Source organism: Pseudozyma hubeiensis, assembly GCF_000403515.1.
Source record: "Pseudozyma hubeiensis SY62 DNA, scaffold: PHS68, whole genome shotgun sequence".
NCBI lineage: Eukaryota > Fungi > Basidiomycota > Ustilaginomycetes > Ustilaginales > Ustilaginaceae > Pseudozyma > Pseudozyma hubeiensis.
Window position 1 is genome coordinate 286,015 of NW_012133850.1, and position 17,747 is coordinate 303,761.

Sequence of the window (17,747 nt, forward strand, 5' to 3'; positions counted from 1 at the left end):
GTTCAGAGGAATAAGGTGAGGGGTCGAGGGCTGGCTTCTGTCGACGGCGGTGGTCGACTAGATGAAACTTCCTGGCAATCCGCGTATATGAGGACCACCGAGCAGAGAGATACCAAGCAGGAAACGAGCGAGAAATGGGGCCGAGCGACCTTAGGAAAGGCCGGGTAGGTTCCTTTCAACGCCGTAACAAAGTTGTCCGAGTTCTGCCACCGAAGCTCGAGGCGAAACCGAGCTGTCACGTGGCGGCAACTCTTCAATGACACGGTAGGGAACGTGCACCGACATCTTGGCGGCACGGCCACGTCCCGAGATGCTGTTGCGTGGACTGAGGTTCGACAGCTTTGCTTCGGCAATGGCGGCGGCTAGAGCCGCCGGTGTCGCAGCAGCGACTGCAGCCGCGGCTGCCTCCGATACTTCTGGAGTGCTCTTGCTCATGCCGAAAGCGCTGAACAGGCCCGGACCGCGCAGCGACATGTCGGCATCTCGACCACCATGGGACGAGCGGCGGCTCATCCAGTCCGGAAGTTGATTCCAAATGTCATGCACCGGCTCCCTCTTCTCCTTGTATGCGCTGTAGCGCAACACCTCGTGCGTAGCTCGTGCGGTACCGGCCAACGCCCAGTCCCATTCAGATTCCTCGGAAGCCGTGTCACATTTGCTCCAGTGGGACTCAGTGCACGAGCGCGATGATACGATACCCCCGGCAGGTTGGGATGACTCTGGCGAGGTCGAAGTCGAGACCGATGTGGACACGGGAAGAGAGACGTTCGTGGTATGCTTGGAAGCGCGAACCGGCGAGCAGGAGCTTGAGTTTTGCGCTTGCTGTGTCGAGAAACGCGATTTCGTAGACGATGCTGGGGCTGAGATGGCTGCACGTCCCCCCCAATCGAAGCCCGTCGGCTCAGCGATGGCCCGACGAGCGGCTTGAAGCAGGCCGATGTTGCCCGCACCAAGAGTCATGGGAAGACCTGCCAGATCGAGCATCAATGTCGAGGGCAGCGCCGTGGTTCTGAAGTTGCGTTTGCGGCGCCGACGCTCCAGCACACCAGATGCGCGGCTTTCCGAGCACGTGCGCGCCACCAATGGACGCGGCACAGATGGACCGGCCAGAGGCTCTACAAACAGCGATGTCTTGGACGATGACGCTTCGGGAGCACTTGAAGTTCTTTGTACGCTCGGTCTGCGGCTGCTGGCATTCGACATGCACAAAGGCTCGACGTATTCATCCTCCTCCGAAGGGCCGAGTAGATCCAAGGGGGCGGCAGCGCCGCTCGCGGGGCTCTCGACCGTGCTTGCGGAGAAGCGGAAGGACGAGAGCGTGGCCTGCACATCGCGGCAAGCAGGATTGAGCGATCGTCGAGGGGAAAGCTCAAAGCAGTGGAAAGAAACCTGGCTTGGGCCTGCCTCGTTGGGTATTCTCGTGACCATGTTGATATGCGAGCTGATCAGCTTCGGAGAGACGCGACTGGCTGGATTGATCGACTGACGATGGTGCCGCGAGAACGGGTGTGAGTGAGACCACGAGAAGGTTTCTGCCTGCTCGAAAAAATGTCTGGCAGCCACAATGTCACTGGAGCATGATCGAATTTGATTGGGCGATATTGACTGGTCGGGTGCGATGATGTCGGACTAGAGCGGCGATATCTGGAATGGTGCCAGCGAAGGTCGTAAAGGATGGAGCGACGGTGGCGAGAAAGTCAGACGTCAAAGTTGAGGTCAGGACGGAAGACGATCGCGACCTGTTGCGGCAGCCAAGTAGTCGGTAGGAGAAGAAAGAGGGATCAGGAGAGAGGCACAAGATGTGCCTTGAGGGATGAGAACAATGAAGAGCCATCGGACCCTGTGTCATTGTGCTCTCGTGCTGTCAGCTGCAAGCGAGTCGTGTTCCGACTTTCAAGCTGCGTACACAGACTAGCCGAGCAGCAGCTGGTCGACTGGAACGGTCAGGGTCTTCGTGTCGAGCTCAAAGGCTTCGGAGGCAGCGAGGGGCGGTAGCAGAGCCGCAAGGCACGCAACGGCCAAACAGAGATTTGGATTCATGGGCAACAAAGCTGGGCAACAATAGTATTCTCTGCCACGCTCACGAGAGCTTCTTCGGGGCAAAATGAGCCAAATTTCGAAGTTCCGTCATGGGCAAGGCAGTATGCCACGGGACCTACTCGCGATTGTCAGCATGCCTGCAGCGAGACAGATCTGTGGTGCCGCGCAGGGCGCCTCCGCTTCGGTCAGAACTTTGTCGCAGAGGGGGGCGCAGAGTGCAGAGCGGATTAATTCGACCCTCCTACGCTTGGGGAGACGGCACATGTTGTGTGAGGCAGACAACATGCATACTGCTGCACAGCGGTTCAGGGTGGCGTACCGTGGACGGTGCAAGAGTCTGCTGACAGTGCCGCTGTATTGTTGTCGAGTCGGGACAGCAGGAGACGAGGAGGAGTCCATAAAACTCGAGCGGAGTTGCTCCGAGGCGATTTTAACGCGGCGGTCTCCGGTGCTATCTCGGTGACGACACATAGTCACCCAAGGTGCCCTCTGCCAGAGTTCCATCTGGCTCTCTCTCTCACACACTGTTGTGGCCACGCAGCCTCCAGATTAGGCGCTTCAATCAGGTAGCTTGAGTAGGTCAAGACGATGCACGAGGGGAATGCGGTGCTGGTCGCAAAAGCCGTTGCTGTCTCCGGTGGCAGCGGGACAGCCGAAACATTGGTGCAGTCAAATTCAGCGATGAATAGCATACTGTAGTTGCTAAATCACTGCCTGATGACATCGTCACTGGCTCGTCAATTGCAGCTCCTCTGTCTCTCGAAATGGCGATGGGAAAAATCAGATCGTGGATTGGTTCAAACCCTGGTCGTATTTCAAATTCCGACGCTCCCTTGGAACCCTCTAGCGCGGTCGGGGGACTTGCACAGTGTGTACTGGAGTACTCAGACGTGCAGCGCGGTTCTTGCTGTTCACGTACCGTCCCCTGTCGAGCATGTCTCAGACGACCTCCCCGACAAGTACGCAAACCAAGCCAAGCTCTGAAGCTTCTCGGCGCTCCTCAGGCTGTGCGAGGCGCCAGACGCAGGATCTACAGTGATACTGTAGTGACAGCAGCAGCGGTCGAAGTTACGATGCGACTGTTTGTCAACAATGCAGCAGCCAAAAATGATCGCGTGCGCCACTTTGCGTCTAAGCGAGCACCTCGGCTGCAGCAGCGTGGCAGACATGGGACATCACAAGGTTCCGCTGATCCCGTGCTCGAAATGCGTGATGGAAATCGCGATCAAGTGCGAAACCGAAAATTCGAAAAGGCAGGAACAAATGGACAGCCATCGTTGAGCGAGATGCATGGCGCCCTTTTGCTTCTCTCTACACATGCCCGTCTACCTGCGTTTGCCTCGTGCACGTTGCGCGAGAGAAGATATCTTTCAACGGCAAAGCGCGCGCCTCATCTCGAGACTAACGAAAGCGATCGTTCGCGATCATGTTGTCTCGGCCATGTCCGCCTTCCCCAGCGACAGATACAGGTAAAGCGGTTCGGCCACGGTGTTTCTTCTTATCTGGATGGTATTGGCTCGTTCCTGGCGATGTGCTTTCTTTGCGGGGATTAGGTATAGGCAGAGCCGCTCGAGGCGCGCACCGGAGCTTCTCGCTCCGACCCAGCCGGCCCCTGCCTGTGCAAGATGGGGTATTGTCGGGCCGATCTGGTGCCTGCAGGTCGCATCTTGCTTTGCATTGCCACCCGTATCTATGGAAAGTTTGACTGACCGGTCAAGTCGTGGACCACAGTCCGACGCCGGCTCTGCATTCCGACCGTGACTGAAACAGTGCTTTTCAACTGGAAAAGGCAGCGCACCAGCAGACTTCGGTCGCTATTCTACCAATGTTAGCACGGCAGGCTCCTCTCGAATTGCGTGTCGTGCGGCTCGGTCGAGTTGCCCTTCGTCCCGATGCTTACGACTTTGATCCGCTGGCCGCACTAAGGCGAGCTTTCGCGTCTTGGTGCTCTGCATCTGCCAGAACACGAGTTCCTTGCAGCAACGTGTGTGTAACACTGATATGCATCGAGTCAAGCATCGACGCTATGTGTGCCGTTCAAATTTGCGCGGCCACCTTTCTGCGGTAAAGCGTGCCACAAATGTATTGAGGATTCCGTTGATAAACGGCACAAATTGAGGTAACAAAATTCTGGGCGAATATTGCAAGCTTGCGGTCGCTCCCCAGAGGCACGAGGTCATGCGGTCGGGCCTTTCCGACTCACATGCTCAGATCGCAATTCACCTCCAGGTCTTGCTCAAAGAGCTCGAACACGAGGAATCCTAGCAGAGCCGTATCGACCGGAAGAGCAAGCACACATCAGGTCGACTTGGCGGTTGTTAGATCCTCGGCGATCTGCGCGGCGTCTTGAAATTTCGGGAGACAAAGCTCCGCTTCCGGCGTGATCTTCGCCGTGAAGCCAGGGTCTTCGCGCACGAAGCAGACAAACATGTGCAGCGGCAACGAGCGCTCGAACCTTGATCATTCGCAACGATCTACTCGCGAAAGGTTGTCGAAGAACGCAGCAAGATGTTACCAACGAGCACGAAGGCTGGAGCGTTCCATGCAGACGAGAAGGTCGTCTCCAAGAAGACGCAGCGAGGCAACTGGACAGCCATTCTAGCACTCGTTCTGGCAGCGGCTTCTCTGACCTTCCTGTCTCTCGAGAATGCGGCGTCGAATGCCGTCAATGACAGTCTGTGGAGGCTCACTAGCTCGGCGAAGTCGGAAGCATGGACCTCGCCCGCCGCGGTCTGTCCTCAGCAGGACCCGTACGACATCAAGGACGGCTTTGCGGATCTCGACCGTGACCTGCTCGCCTCCAGGCTCAGCAAAGCTGTTCAGATCGATACGACTGTCGGTGACGAGTGGCCCGACCCGGACGAAGCACCAGAACGCTGGGAAGCCTTCCCCAAATTCGCCGAGTGGCTCAGCACCGCTTTCCCGCGGGTCCACGAGAAGCTCAGCCTGGAAAAGATTCACCAGCATGGCCTCCTGTACACGTGGAAGGGCACGGATGACACGCTCAAGCCGCTGCTTATGATGTCCCACCAGGACGTTGTACCCGTCAATCAGGGCACCTTGGACCAGTGGCGCCATCCTCCATTTGACGGCGTCATCGATGACGAGACCGACGTTGTTTGGGGTCGTGGCTCGACTGATTGCAAAGCGTGGCTCGTCAGTCTGTTGTCTTCTGTCGAGAATCTCCTTGAAAAGGACTGGTCACCGAAGCGAACCATTCTGTTCAGCTTCGGCTTCGACGAAGAATCCGGCGGCAAGCAAGGCGCCGGCTATCTCTCCAAGCGAATCGAGGAGATCTGGGGTCAGGATAGCATCGCCATGATCATCGACGAAGGCAACCCTGTTGTAGCCGCAACCGAGGCTGAGGGTCCCGGCATCGACGTTGCCATGCCAGGCATCGCCGAAAAGGGATCCGTGGATATCGCCGTCACGGTCGAAAGTGCCGGCGGACACTCCTCCATGGCTGGCGCACACACCTCGATCGGACTACTTGCTCGCATCGTTGCGCAGCTCGAAGACAAGCGTGATCGCCTGGACGACTCCAGGATCAATGGGCCACAGCTTCAATTCCTGCAGTGCGTCAGGGACGGTCCTCGCATCCCACCTGCGCTCCGATCGGCGCTCAAGGACCTCGAGTGGGCGTCCAAGTCTTCCTTCGAGCACCTTGGAGCCTACACCAGCTTGCAGAGTGTGCTGCCCAACGCAGTGACTTCGCTCGTCCTACCAGCCATCAACACCTGGTCGGAACGTGGTCGTCAGCGACGTATCCGCCGAGCCAGGGAGCGAGTTGTCCATGCGATGCCCGCGTCACTTCAAACGCAATTCATCACAACGACCGCTATAGACATCATTGAAGGCGGTGTCAAGTTCAACGCTCTGCCCGAGAGCGCCACCGCATACGTCGACCATCGAATCGCCATCACGAGCAACTTTGCCGAGCTCAAGCAGCACTACATTGACGTGCTCTCCTCGCTAGCCGAGAAGTACAACATGGAGATGGAGGCCTTTGGCAAGGTCGTCGTCAACGCTAGCTCCCCCGTTGGCGCTTCGAAACTGACCATCAAGGAAGCGCGAGGTGCGCTGGAACCAGCACCATGGACACCGCTCGAAGGCGACAAGGCCAAGCCGTGGAAGCTGTTCTCGCAGCTCGTGAGATCTGTATGGGTCAACGACGACGGGGAGCCTGTCACAGTGGCACCTTCCATCATGCAGGGCAACACAGACACTCGCTATACTCATGCTCTGACCCACAACATCATCCGATTCGGACCCTCCACGTTGAAGCCAGACAAGACCGGATTGGGCGCTCTGACGGGTGTGCACACGGTTAACGAGCATTATCCCATCCAGGGCCTCGTCGACAGTACCAACTTTTACACAGCTCTCTTCCAGGCTGTCAGTGTCGAAGATATCTGATATTTCGAGAGGGCGCCCCCGTCTTTTGTAGTCTCGAGGATCAGCAATTTATTTCGTCGCCGATACAAGAAGGGCTCCGGCAAGTCAAAAGAGAGAGTCATGCTTGTGAGGAGCGTATCGAGCTCGTGCGAGTCTATGTGCGTAACTTACCGCGTCCAAGTGACTCTGCAATAGACCAGATTGCCAGTCTACTTCGAAGACGCTTGTGCTAGTCATCACCATACCGACATCAATTTTGGCAAGTCTCGAGCCATCTCAACTTCAGTTCAGCATGCTGTGCGAGCTTAAAGATCACGCCACGCCACGCCCGCGCAAGTCGGTCATGCTCACAATCTATCTTATCACTATCCAATCCTTCCTCCGTGTCTATTTTACAGTGCGCGTCCTTCACCGCTGTGAGTAGTGAACACTCTATGTTCAGCTGCTGAAGGAAGCCTTGATGTTGTCAAACATCTGGCGGTATGTATCGTCGCGAGACTCGACCGATTCCGGTACGAGCGGGGCCTTGTCCCACCCATGCTCCTCTCTGTGGACGCTCACAAATGTCACCTTCTTGTTCTTCTCGGCTTCCGCCACCTCAGCAAAGTAGTTCTTGGCGGTAAGATGGAGAATGTCGAGGTCGCCACAAGCGACAAAGAGGTGGTTGGGGAAGCGGCTCGTGTCAAGGCCGCGGATGCGGAACTTTGGCAAAGAGCGGGTCGAGAGGTCGGGCATGTAGCTGTTGTTGAACAAAGCTACCACTCTGGGCGTGAGATGTACGCCGCTGCGGGGCTCGTAAGGTGTAGGGCGCTCGGGTGGAGCAGGCGCAACATCGACAGGTGGGTAGAGGCACGAGATGGCGCGGATCTTGCCGGGTCCGTGGACGTTGCCGGCGTTGAGAGCGAGACCGGCACCGGCGCTGAAGCCTGAAAGAGCCACCTTGTCAACATCGAAGCGTTGCGACTGGGTCAGCACCCACGCTACCACGTCTTCGGCATCGTCGTGTCCCGAGGGGAAGGGGTACTCGGGGCCTTTGCGATAATCGCAATCGAGGACGTTGCAGCCCAGCGCTTTGACAGCCTGGATGATGAATTCGCGATCTTCACCCCAGCTTGGGATCACGTAGCCGCTTCCGTGCCAGTTCACAACGACGGGCAGCTTGTCTGAAGCAGAAGCACCAGCTGGCCGGTAAAGATCCACACCGATCGAACGGCCCTTGTCTCGAGAAGGTACTTGGAACGTCTCGCGGACGATTCCGTCGGGCAAAGCACGGTTTCGTAGGTGATGCTGTGTTCCTCGTTTCACGAACACAATGGTACGTAGCACCGTAGCCGAGAACTTGAGGAACCAGTACCACGGCGAAAATATGCTGTGTGCCATCTTGTCGACGATCAATATGATCCAGAGTGTGTGATGGTCAGGAAGATGGCAGCACCGACTTTGATTACGGCAGGTCAAGATGCAGCACGAGCGTCAATTCCGGACAGCCGTCCTCGATCTTGTGCGGACCCTGACTTAGCACGTACTACCCTGTTCAAGCCTTGTCTCGAGACGCGAGCGAAACAGTCTTAGCAGCGAGCTAATCATGCAAGGGAACGAGACACAGTTTCAGATCTTTCGTCACCCGGCAGCTGGGCCCGGTCAGTAGCCGGACAGAGCTGAATGTTAGAAGTCGCGAGGAAACAAGCGAAACAAGACGGGATCGCCGATCTTGAAGGCATGTTTTGCGATTACCACGGATCGAGGTGATGAAGGGGAGAGGGATGGTTTCAGCAGGCCTTTCCGCGGCTCTGGTGTAGACGATTTGCGATCCCGGCGGAATGCTCTTATCGCATGAGGTTGTCGCCTACTGAATTTTCCGGTGAGAATGTTCGTTCAACAGCGAGGTGTAGACCAATGCTGCATCGATCTGCAGATGATTCATGCGCTTTTTTGTTCCATGACTTTCACTATTGTCGTCCCCGACGGCTGCGTCCAGACTCACGGTGTTTCGCATTCCCACGCAGACCGTTGTGTGTGCGAGGCGAGGTGAGCACCGGCAAAGCTCGATAGGATGCTGTAGAATGACATGTCGAGTGTCGCCTGGACTCCGACGATCTGCGACTGTCTTACCGCGACTTGGTCGCAAATTTCCGCTCTGTCAAACAAGCGAACTGCACCAGCTACTCGACCCACTGAATTCCGCAACCAGCCCCTTTTGCCGACGGTGGCTATGCGGAATGACATGCTCGCTTGTCGTTGCTTGTCCAAACGAACAGATCGTGCGACGGCAGGTACGGGCGTATACAGTACACGGGCGGCGAGAGGTCGCACTGCAACTGGCAAAGCGACGGGCACGGGTTTCACAACGCCACACCCTCAATTGTGGTGCATTCGGACATTTGGATCGCATCGGCTAATTTTGATCAGAGTCGTAGAAGTTTCGTCGACATGTGCTTTGAGCGCTAGGCTTATCACGAGCCTGCGCGTGCTTGGACCTGCAGTGCGAGTCCATGTTGTGCCAGAGGATCGAAGCGACGATCGACACTATCGGCACTGCAATACTGACTGTTTTCGAAAGACTGATCCGAGAACAAGGCTCTGGTGTTGTGACGTTCCGGGTTGACGGATGGATGTTGATCAGGGTCCCTCCAAGCGAGGCTTCCCGAAACCGACCAATTGTTCCAACCTTGTTGTTGTCGTTTCTCCCGCAGATTGTTTGCGGCGCAGTTCAGGCCCGGTTACCCTTGAAACGTCGGAGCTGCGAAGCTTTTGCTTTTGCTTCCATGCATGTTTCGACCCGCAAGTTTGTCAAAGCCAGTAAGATATCCTCGACGTTTGCTTTGGTCGCTGTCCGGAAGCATGATGCCGGGATCCACGTCGCAAATTCGTGACTGGCATACCGCAGCCTTGATCCTTGCCTCAATGAGCTTCTCTGCGGATACTGCCGAGCTGACTGTCCGTGTACCCGATTCGCCGGCTGGCGGCCTTTCTTGCCTCACTCTGCTCTCTTGGACGCAACGGAACGACAGTCTCCTCGTCTACTACAAGCGCGCCGGATTGTTTGCTTTTTCCGATGCTGCAGTTCCGGTGCGGACTTGAGACGACTTTGGTCACGCATGTCATACCTGCGTTTGGATCGACTGATGTTCTGATGTGTCTCGAACCGCTGCTGGATACACTCTCCATTCACTGCGTGATGGCGGCGCGGGGTCCGTGTCCCAGCTCACTAGCTCAAGACGGCTCTCGAGCCTAATCTACCTGCGTGTGTCAGCTCCCGTACTTATAAGGAGGTCTTGCCGTTCCTTCCAGTCGAGGTCGCCCTGCCGTCATTCCCCCTTCCTCTTCCTGTCGGTAGCCCTCGAACCTTCTCTCCCATTGCCATCCGGTTGCTTCCATATTAAAATGCTTCGTCTGCTTCTCCTCGCCACCTTGGCTGGCAGTGCGCTCGCAGGCGACTTTACAGTCAAGATCCGACCCAGACAGGAAAGCTCAGTGGGAGCTTACCCTCCGCCGCTCGCCATTCCCACCGCCGATCAGACACCACAAGTGTGGCTTGACGCTCTCAATGCCGCCATCGCTGCTGGAAAAATTCCGAATATCCCTGTCGCCCAGAATCAAGATGGAAACCCTGTGTATCCAAACAACGAGGGCCAGGACCCAAACACCTGCTCGTGGACCGTCACCAAATGTGTTTCCAAGACCGACATTGTCAACGCTCCTCCCAACAACATGGCAATCGGCTTTGACGACGGTCCTACAGAGAACAGTGGCGACCTGTACGACTTCCTTAACCAGCACAATCAGACGGCAACCCACTTCATGATTGGTTCCAACGTCCTTCTCAACTCCGGCCAGTTTGCTCAGGCGGTGAAAGAGGGCAATCAGCACTTTGCCGTTCACACCTGGTCGCATCATCTATGCACCACCTTGACGAATCAACAGCTCGTTGCTGAACTGGGCTGGACCATGCAGATCATCGCCGACAAGAGCGGCGGCTACATTCCAAGCTTCTGGCGTCCGCCCCAGGGCGACATTGACAACCGCGTACGTGCCATCGCAGAAGAGATCTTCGGCCTTACCAACGTGCTCTGGAATCATGACACGAACGATTGGTGTCTCAATGACCAAGGCGGATCCGACTGCCCCGGTGAGGACCCCGGAGAGGACTACGCTTCCGTCGCCAGGGCAGCTTCACAAGGAATCTATGGACCAAGGGATCAGGGTCTTATTATGCTCGAGCACGAGCTGACCCACGCCTCGATTTCGGTGTTCAAGACCTACTACCCTAGCCTTGCCGGTCTGGGCTGGATAACCCACAACATTCCTGACCTCTTCGATATGCCATGGTACAAGAACGCCTGGGATGACTCCCTACCGCCTCAGAATGGAACTGTCTTGCAGACGTTCCAGCTTGGCGCAAACCCCAACGACGACAGCAGTACGACTACGTCGAGCTCGGCGGTAGCATCGAGCACTCCAGCTTCCTCCGGCACCGCCAGTGCTGCAACAACCACCTCGACTCAGAGCGAGGCAGGAAAGACTTCATCTTCTCAGCATGCGCCTACCACCGCTGTCAAGCAAGGTGTCACAACGAGCGGCGCGTCGAGCTTCGCTCCCGCCTCTCTAGGGGTCGCCGGATTTGCTGCTGTGGCTGTCTTCGTGGCCACTCTGCTCTAAGCGTAGCATCGAGTGCCTGATGGCAACCTCATCCTTCGACTTCTTCAGCCGCCCTTTCGCAATTTTTCCCTACTCTCTTGACGGACACTCTTCTTAGTGATAGATCTACCGGACCATTCGCATATACCCTAATTTGCATCACATTCTTTTCGAGAACGACAGACATCTTTGTGCGAATCCACCTTGCCTGCTTGATGAATCGCCATAGATGAGTCGACACCTGTCAACTTTGACGTGGCTGGCCAAAATAAGCTTGAAGAAATGTGAGACCACTCTTTTCCACAAATTTGAACGAGCAGAACGACGTCAACAGACCACGCGTCACCGCGAGTTGAGAAGACCCGATCTTCACGTGATCGGCTGGCTGCTCTTTTCAAATTTGGAGAAATGTGCGCATTGACTGTGAATGCAACATCACGATGGATCTTCTTGCGCTCCATCATCCGCACCCATCATCGTGGCTCGCCCTTGCCTTCGTCCAGCCATTCCGAGCGGAGAAGACACGATTCACAGGGCTGCTACAACCAAAGTTAGCGTAGTGCGACTTCCTGTGATCCCGGGCTGATACGGTCTGACCAGCACAGCCATCACACCCGCCAAGGCCGCTCGTCCAACCTCGTCCCTCTCCAGTTCAGCTCACCTCATCAAGCGACGTTCTCAGCAATCACGGTCGCGATCGAGGGCCTGCGACTAAAGATGCCTCTACCTTACACACCATATAAGCTGGCCTCGGCATCGCTGACAGTGCCGGCATCCCTTGCAGGTATTCAAAATCGAGACGAGGATGCCATCGCCGTCCCGACTCCACAACATCCCGGTGTCGAAGACGAGCCCGAGACGATTTCCTCAGCGTACCATCACGCCGTAGATGCTCGCCTGTTTTTCCCATCATGTTCGAGCGATGCGTACGACGGAGGCTACGTGTTGGCGCGTGTCGTCGCGGGCGGTCGCGAACTGCAGCTACTCTGGTCGAGCCTGGAGGATCATCCTCCAGCGGCAGGGCCATCGTCCAAAGCCCTTACATCTAGGCAGCACGCATTTACAGCCGCTCTGGATCCCAAGCTACCATCCGAGCCAGCAAGAGTCTTCCTCTTTCCCGCTCCGCTACTACCGGGCCTGGGCGTGTTTGCCGACCCATCTTCCAACCGCCTTTACGTGATCGCAGTCACAACAACCGGCTTCCTCTACCGACTCATGTTCAGCGCTCCTCACCTCTTCCACGACTCGAGATTGGCACCGAACTGGTCATCGGAGTACCGCATCCAGCACATCGCATCGTCCGATTCCGTATTGACCGCATCACTCCGCGGCGCAGCAAATGCCGCCCAGCTCTATGTCATCGATTCCGGGCTTGCCCTCGTGACCTGTGATGACGGCACTATAGTCAAGCTCAATCGCTCCGTCTCTGGAGCCAGAGACGTGAACGATGGCGCTTGGAAGGAGACTGTACTGCGACCGACTTCCTTTCTTTCTGGCGTCTCTCGGTTCTTCGGCAGGTCCAACCCCGTCTCCGACTCCGAGTCTTCTCCCAGCTACGCACTCTCTCTCGATGTCTATCCTGGCGAGGTCGGCAACGCTATGGCGTTTACAGCCAGTCGCGACCGCAAGCTTCGGGTCTGGAATCTGTTGACCGATTCGTGCATCCGCACCCTTGACCTTCCACTGCACATGGATTCGGTAGCGTCCAACGACAAGCAGCTCGTGGTCGCAGAAGACGCAAGTAGCTCAACGATGGATGCGTCCGATACTCAGGCCCTCTTCAGCACTATCTCTCGCCCCTTTGTAAAGGTCTTCGCCCCCGGTTCCGACGATAGGGACGGCCATGCTCTCTATGTCCTCGTCTACATCCCTGCTTCGCCACCTTCCGGCAACTTCTTCGCCCTCTATGGCGTCGAGCTTGAGGATGCAAAGGGTGCTGCTGGTGGACTGGGCGAAGTGACGCTTCTGTGGCAGAAGCGCTGCGACGCAGAGACGCGCGGCCGCAACGTTGAGCTGCGCGACGTCGTCTTCACACCGCAAGGCCAGCGTGGAGAAGGCTGGATCATGTGGGCATTGTGGGATGCTGGAGCCGGTCCGGTACTCAAATACGCAAAAGTTGGCGTCGAGGCTGCAAATCCTGACGAAAGCACGATGAGCGTTCGCACTGTAGCCGAAGACCTGTCGAAGGACGACTGGCGGACTGTCTCGTCGGAGCGAGCGTATCGCCCCTTGCATGGCGAGGAATTCGAGGCGACGCTCGAAGCAACAAAGGAGGTCATCGACGCAGCAGACATTTTCCTCGACCGCGTCCTCGAGCCCGGCCGCTTCTCGGAGGCCACGTTGCGACTTGCCCTTTCAACGTACAAGGAGGTCGCATCGTCGTCTGATCATCCACCTTCAGAACTGTTCGCGAATCTACGAGACGAGGTCGCATCCGTGGTCGCGAGCGGCTGTCAGCTCGAGAACGATCCGAGGACCGGCGGGCCCATGTACGAGAAGCTCTATGCTTCGCGCGTACGCGAATGGATGCGCTTCGTTGGTCTTGCGGAGCAGATCGAAACGGCCGCGCGCTGGCCGATCGGCTTCTCGCTCCCAACAGCCAGCTTGGATGGACCGCGAACGTCCAGCGAGTCCATCGTGCCTCTGGTGATCAGCAGAGACACTGTGGCGTTGCCGGTCAACGAGGACGAGGCGAGCATCATCGAGCGTTTGCAACGCAATCTCTTTACCAACCCGAATACCTCGCGCTCAGGCACTGCTCTCGCCACCGACTCGGCCAACGAGGAGCGTGCGCTTCTAATTCACGCGGCAGACTCGCATCCGACCAACATCCTTCCCACTCTCGGTCGCACTTCAGCCACGGTAGCTGAAGTGTTGACCCTCGTCGAGTCCGCCTCGGACCTCGCTGCCTGCTTCACCGCTCCCGAACTGGAAGCGTTCGCGGCTGGCCTCCAGAACTTGCTATCGGAGCCACTCACCATCTCCGTCAAAGAAGCCATCGCTGATGTGTGGAGTAACAACTTCGCCTCGCTTGGCGGCGACGACGCGAGCGAGATCGTTAGGCGCATCGCATCCGATCTCGGCGCCAGCCTCGACAGCACCTTGACCGACATGGCGGTGCTGCTTAGCGAGACTGCGGGCGACATCGACGGCCTCGCTGCTGCAGCTTCTTCGATCGCCTCGACCGACCTCGGTTCTGCTCTGACCGCCGACGCGCTCGTCCAGACTCTGGCTTCGCGCCATCGCCTCGCAGTGTCCTTTATGCTCCTGCTCACTGCCCTGGCCGCGCAAGATCAGATGGCTGATCTCGTCGAGAACGAAAGCAGGCAGATCGCTGCTGCCCTGAGCATCTTCCAGTCTCTCAGTGCCGCTCTGCAACTGGCACGTACGGATGCTGCCATTCAGGTAGCCTTCGGCAGCAGCGACGCCGTTGAGACCGACTCGATCGTGGCCAAGCTCAACCAGATGTCGGTCGCCGGACGAAAGAGCCGCGAGCCGCATCACTTCACGGCGCCGACGCTACTTCATCAATGCGTCCGCGACGGGCTGCTGAGCACGTCCAAGGCTCGCAATGATGATGCCGCGCTGAGCCTGTCTGTCAAGACGGCAGTGCTCAAGAGCCTGTGGTCTCTCGGTCTCACGGATCTGCGCGACACGCTGGCTGCTGGAGCCAAGCCGCTCCTGCCCAACCTCAACGATCGACACACCTCCATCGCGTTTGCCGTACTCGTGCAAGGCTACCCGTTGGCAGCGGATGCGCTGCTCGCCAGTTTTCCGGAGACGCCGGCGGGCGAGTACGTGCGAGCGCGTGCTCTCGTACAGTTGCACAGGCTCGATGAAGCCAGTGCATCTTTCGACAAGGTAGTCAGCGCTCTCGAGCTGCCAAGCACCACCAGAAGTCGAGCTGCAAGCGGGCTCTTCGAGCTCCTTCCTTCTTCGGTAGTTCTGGCCGAGGGAGAGGAGCGCGTCGCTGCATACTATCGCCATGTAGCACTGTTCTTCGAACCTTTGGAAGCGATTGAGCACGTCATCCGCTTCTGCCAGGCGAGCATCGATGCTGTCGGCACGTACGCCGACGATCGACCCGCCAAGATGAACTTGGGAGACTCTGGCGCAGAGACATCCAGCAGCGCCGGTCCTAAGGAAATCTGGTTCAAGATCTTCCGCTGTCAACTAGCGCTCGACGATTTCGAGGCTGCGTACGCCACGATCATGGCGGCGCCATACGAAGGCGTGCGCAAGGATTGTCTTCGAAACCTGGTCAGCGTCATGTGCGAGGAAGGACACATCCAGTCTCTGCTCCACTTCACCTTCCCCGGCCTGCAGAGCGAGGTGGAGAGGACGCTGTCGTTCAAGGCTCGCAACTCGGATCCGCTGTCGGTGCCAAACTACTACTCGGTGCTCTACTCGTATCACCTCTTCCGCGGCGATCTCAAATCGGCAGGTGCGGTCGTGTATCAGCATGCCGAGCGACTTAGCGAGCTGCACCGATCCTTGTCGGCTAACAACGACGGTGTGGACCCGCTGGAGCGATTCATGGTCGTGGCCGTGGAGCAGGCGCAGAGCTATCTGGCGTCGATCAACGCGCTGACCATGCTCAAGCACGAGAACGCGTGGTTCGCGCATGCTGCTGATCCGGAGATCTCGCAAGCGGCGAACGGTCGAGAATCTCTCTTCGAGCCATCGACATCCGTTCGAGCAGGCGCAGCGAATGGAAAGCAAACCAGCAGCCTGACACGATACATTCCAGCCTCGGCCTACAGTCAGCGCGTTCGAGAGATCCGCGTTGTCTCGGTCGACGATGTTCGACGTGAATACACGCTCGCGCTTGCACGTCTGGAGTTGGTCAAACGATACCCTGACCTAGCGTACTCTACGACGGTGCTTCGACCATCGGATGCGGTGTTGTTGTTCGTCAACAGCGATTCGTTCGATTCGGCTTTCAACGTGGCGTGGAATATGACGGTGGATATGGCGCCGATCTTCTCCGCTCTCACGGTGAAGGCTGTTGCGCTGTCGAGGGCCAAGTTGCAGCGTGATGCTGGCAAGAGCAAGTCCAATGACGATGTCCATCCGGAGATCGCCGAACTCGAAGAAGCAGATGAAGACCTGATGGAACCGGAAGCAGTGTTCTTGACGCTATCAGAGAAGTCGGCTAGTTGGCAAGGTTCTGCAGCTGAAAGAGCATGGAGGTACATTCGATATCATCTCGAGATGTACGATTCGGAGGAGGATGGGAAGTACTACCGCGTCGTCTTGTTGAAAATCGCATCGTTGGATCACGAAGTCACACCGACTTGGTTGACGGATTGGTTCACGCGGACGGACAACAGCGACGTATTGCTTCGCATCTACATCGAACACCAACTCATCCTCGAAGCCGCCTCGTTCGCCACCAAGTGGCTGCAAACAGCTGCGACGCAAGCTAGCAAGTTGACCAGGTCGAACGAGGAGTACCATTCGAACCACATCATCGACACGCTTCTGCTCAATCTCGATGAAACCCAAGGAACGGTGCTACCTTCGAAGCAGAAAGATGCGTCCAAGATGAAGGCGGAGCTGCAGCAGGCGAGGAACAAGTACATCGACGCACTCGCGGCTCGCTCAAAGACGTTGAAGAGGCAAGCGGAACAGGATGCGTTCAGGCAGGAGAAGAGACGAGAACAACAAGGTGAACTGGGTAGATCAGGTGGCTTGCGTGCTTTTTGAAGACGGTGACAGAGTCGACCGTTCAACGCGCAGGTGGCCGGGTGATAGAAGTGTTCACGATATCCTTCAATGAGATGAATCAAAAGCGTCAGATGTCGGTTTTTGCTTGAAGAGAAGTGTGAAAAAACTGAGACATCGTCTTTGAACCGAGATTGGACGAAGATCAGCTTCCGAGAGATCCGAACCCGAATACCATTCAGCTACCGACAGGACACCGGTCGAGCTTCAGGCCAACCGAGATCCATTCGCGCGCGAAAGACTTCTGCGAAGTGAGCGAGTCATCGGCCGTAAGAAGCATCCAGCGGGGCTCGCCCTATTCTGCATGTTCCTGTTGCCTGGCTCCGTGGGTTCCTGTGGGGACTGTGAGTGGGGAGAGGGGTGAGAAAGTTGACCGGGAAGCGGTAGTGTCACCCACCTTCGTTCTCGGAAAAGACGGAAGCTCAAAAACAAAGCCGCCATGCAGGGACACTTCACGGAGGCTGGAAGTCCGCGTCTGCCTTTACTGCTGGCTGAACTGCTTTTTCCGCCTCAGCTTGGTAAGCGGTCAGTCGCTGTAGCCACGCAAGACGGGAATTTTTTCCCCATAACGTAAACGCCTCCGTCAAATCCGAGCCTGCCACTAATTTGACCAGTGGATCGGTCAAATCCTCTTTTTCTGTTTTGCGGAGAAGGGCACTGTTGCACAGAACATCCTTGTGCGAGGCGAGCCCGTTCGAGCTTAGGTGGATTTTCTCGGCTTGCCGCGAAATCCAGATGCACGTCATGCTCCTCTGTGCCACGTTTGAAATGCGACAGACTCCGGGGGGCCAGGGCGAACGACGTATAAGTTGGGTTCTCGTCTGCCTCACCGGTCTGTGCTATCCATGGACGTCTTCCCCCTTCGACTCGATCTTTGATCCCCACACAAAGCGCATCAAACTCTAATCCTGGAGCGAGCCACAGCTTCATCTCGGCATCAACCTTGA

At 57.0% G+C, this 17,747-nt stretch overlaps 7 protein-coding genes across 7 annotated transcripts; 5 read left to right on the top strand and 2 right to left on the bottom strand.

Annotated features, from left to right (window-relative positions):
- Positions 1-150: 150 nt before the first annotated feature.
- PHSY_006985 (nucleoporin autopeptidase) lies at positions 151-3,995 on the bottom strand (the record flags this gene model as incomplete). Its single annotated transcript, XM_012337581.1, has 2 exons — positions 151-1,482; positions 3,864-3,995. The coding sequence occupies 2 exons, from the start codon at positions 3,993-3,995 to the stop codon at positions 151-153; spliced, it is 1,464 nt and encodes a 487-aa protein (XP_012192971.1).
- Positions 3,996-4,548: 553 nt separating this feature from the next.
- Positions 4,549-6,456, top strand: PHSY_006986 (hypothetical protein; the record flags this gene model as incomplete). Its single annotated transcript, XM_012337582.1, has 1 exon — positions 4,549-6,456. The coding sequence occupies one exon, from the start codon at positions 4,549-4,551 to the stop codon at positions 6,454-6,456; it is 1,908 nt and encodes a 635-aa protein (XP_012192972.1).
- Positions 6,457-6,873: 417 nt separating this feature from the next.
- On the bottom strand, positions 6,874-7,815 carry PHSY_006987 (hypothetical protein; the record flags this gene model as incomplete). The annotated part of the gene is made up of 1 exon (XM_012337583.1): positions 6,874-7,815. The coding sequence occupies one exon, from the start codon at positions 7,813-7,815 to the stop codon at positions 6,874-6,876; it is 942 nt and encodes a 313-aa protein (XP_012192973.1).
- Positions 7,816-8,302: 487 nt separating this feature from the next.
- PHSY_006988 (hypothetical protein) lies at positions 8,303-8,883 on the top strand (the record flags this gene model as incomplete). The annotated part of the gene is made up of 2 exons (XM_012337584.1): positions 8,303-8,463; positions 8,694-8,883. The coding sequence occupies 2 exons, from the start codon at positions 8,303-8,305 to the stop codon at positions 8,881-8,883; spliced, it is 351 nt and encodes a 116-aa protein (XP_012192974.1).
- A 44-nt stretch (positions 8,884-8,927) lies between these two features.
- PHSY_006989 (tryptophan synthase) lies at positions 8,928-9,308 on the top strand (the record flags this gene model as incomplete). The annotated part of the gene is made up of 1 exon (XM_012337585.1): positions 8,928-9,308. The coding sequence occupies one exon, from the start codon at positions 8,928-8,930 to the stop codon at positions 9,306-9,308; it is 381 nt and encodes a 126-aa protein (XP_012192975.1).
- A 511-nt stretch (positions 9,309-9,819) lies between these two features.
- On the top strand, positions 9,820-11,094 carry PHSY_006990 (chitin deacetylase; the record flags this gene model as incomplete). The annotated part of the gene is made up of 1 exon (XM_012337586.1): positions 9,820-11,094. The coding sequence occupies one exon, from the start codon at positions 9,820-9,822 to the stop codon at positions 11,092-11,094; it is 1,275 nt and encodes a 424-aa protein (XP_012192976.1).
- A 208-nt stretch (positions 11,095-11,302) lies between these two features.
- On the top strand, positions 11,303-17,055 carry PHSY_006991 (hypothetical protein; the record flags this gene model as incomplete). The annotated part of the gene is made up of 3 exons (XM_012337587.1): positions 11,303-11,483; positions 11,858-16,744; positions 16,895-17,055. 3 exons carry the CDS (start codon positions 11,303-11,305, stop codon positions 17,053-17,055), a joined length of 5,229 nt encoding a protein of 1,742 aa, XP_012192977.1.
- Positions 17,056-17,747: the final 692 nt, after the last annotated feature.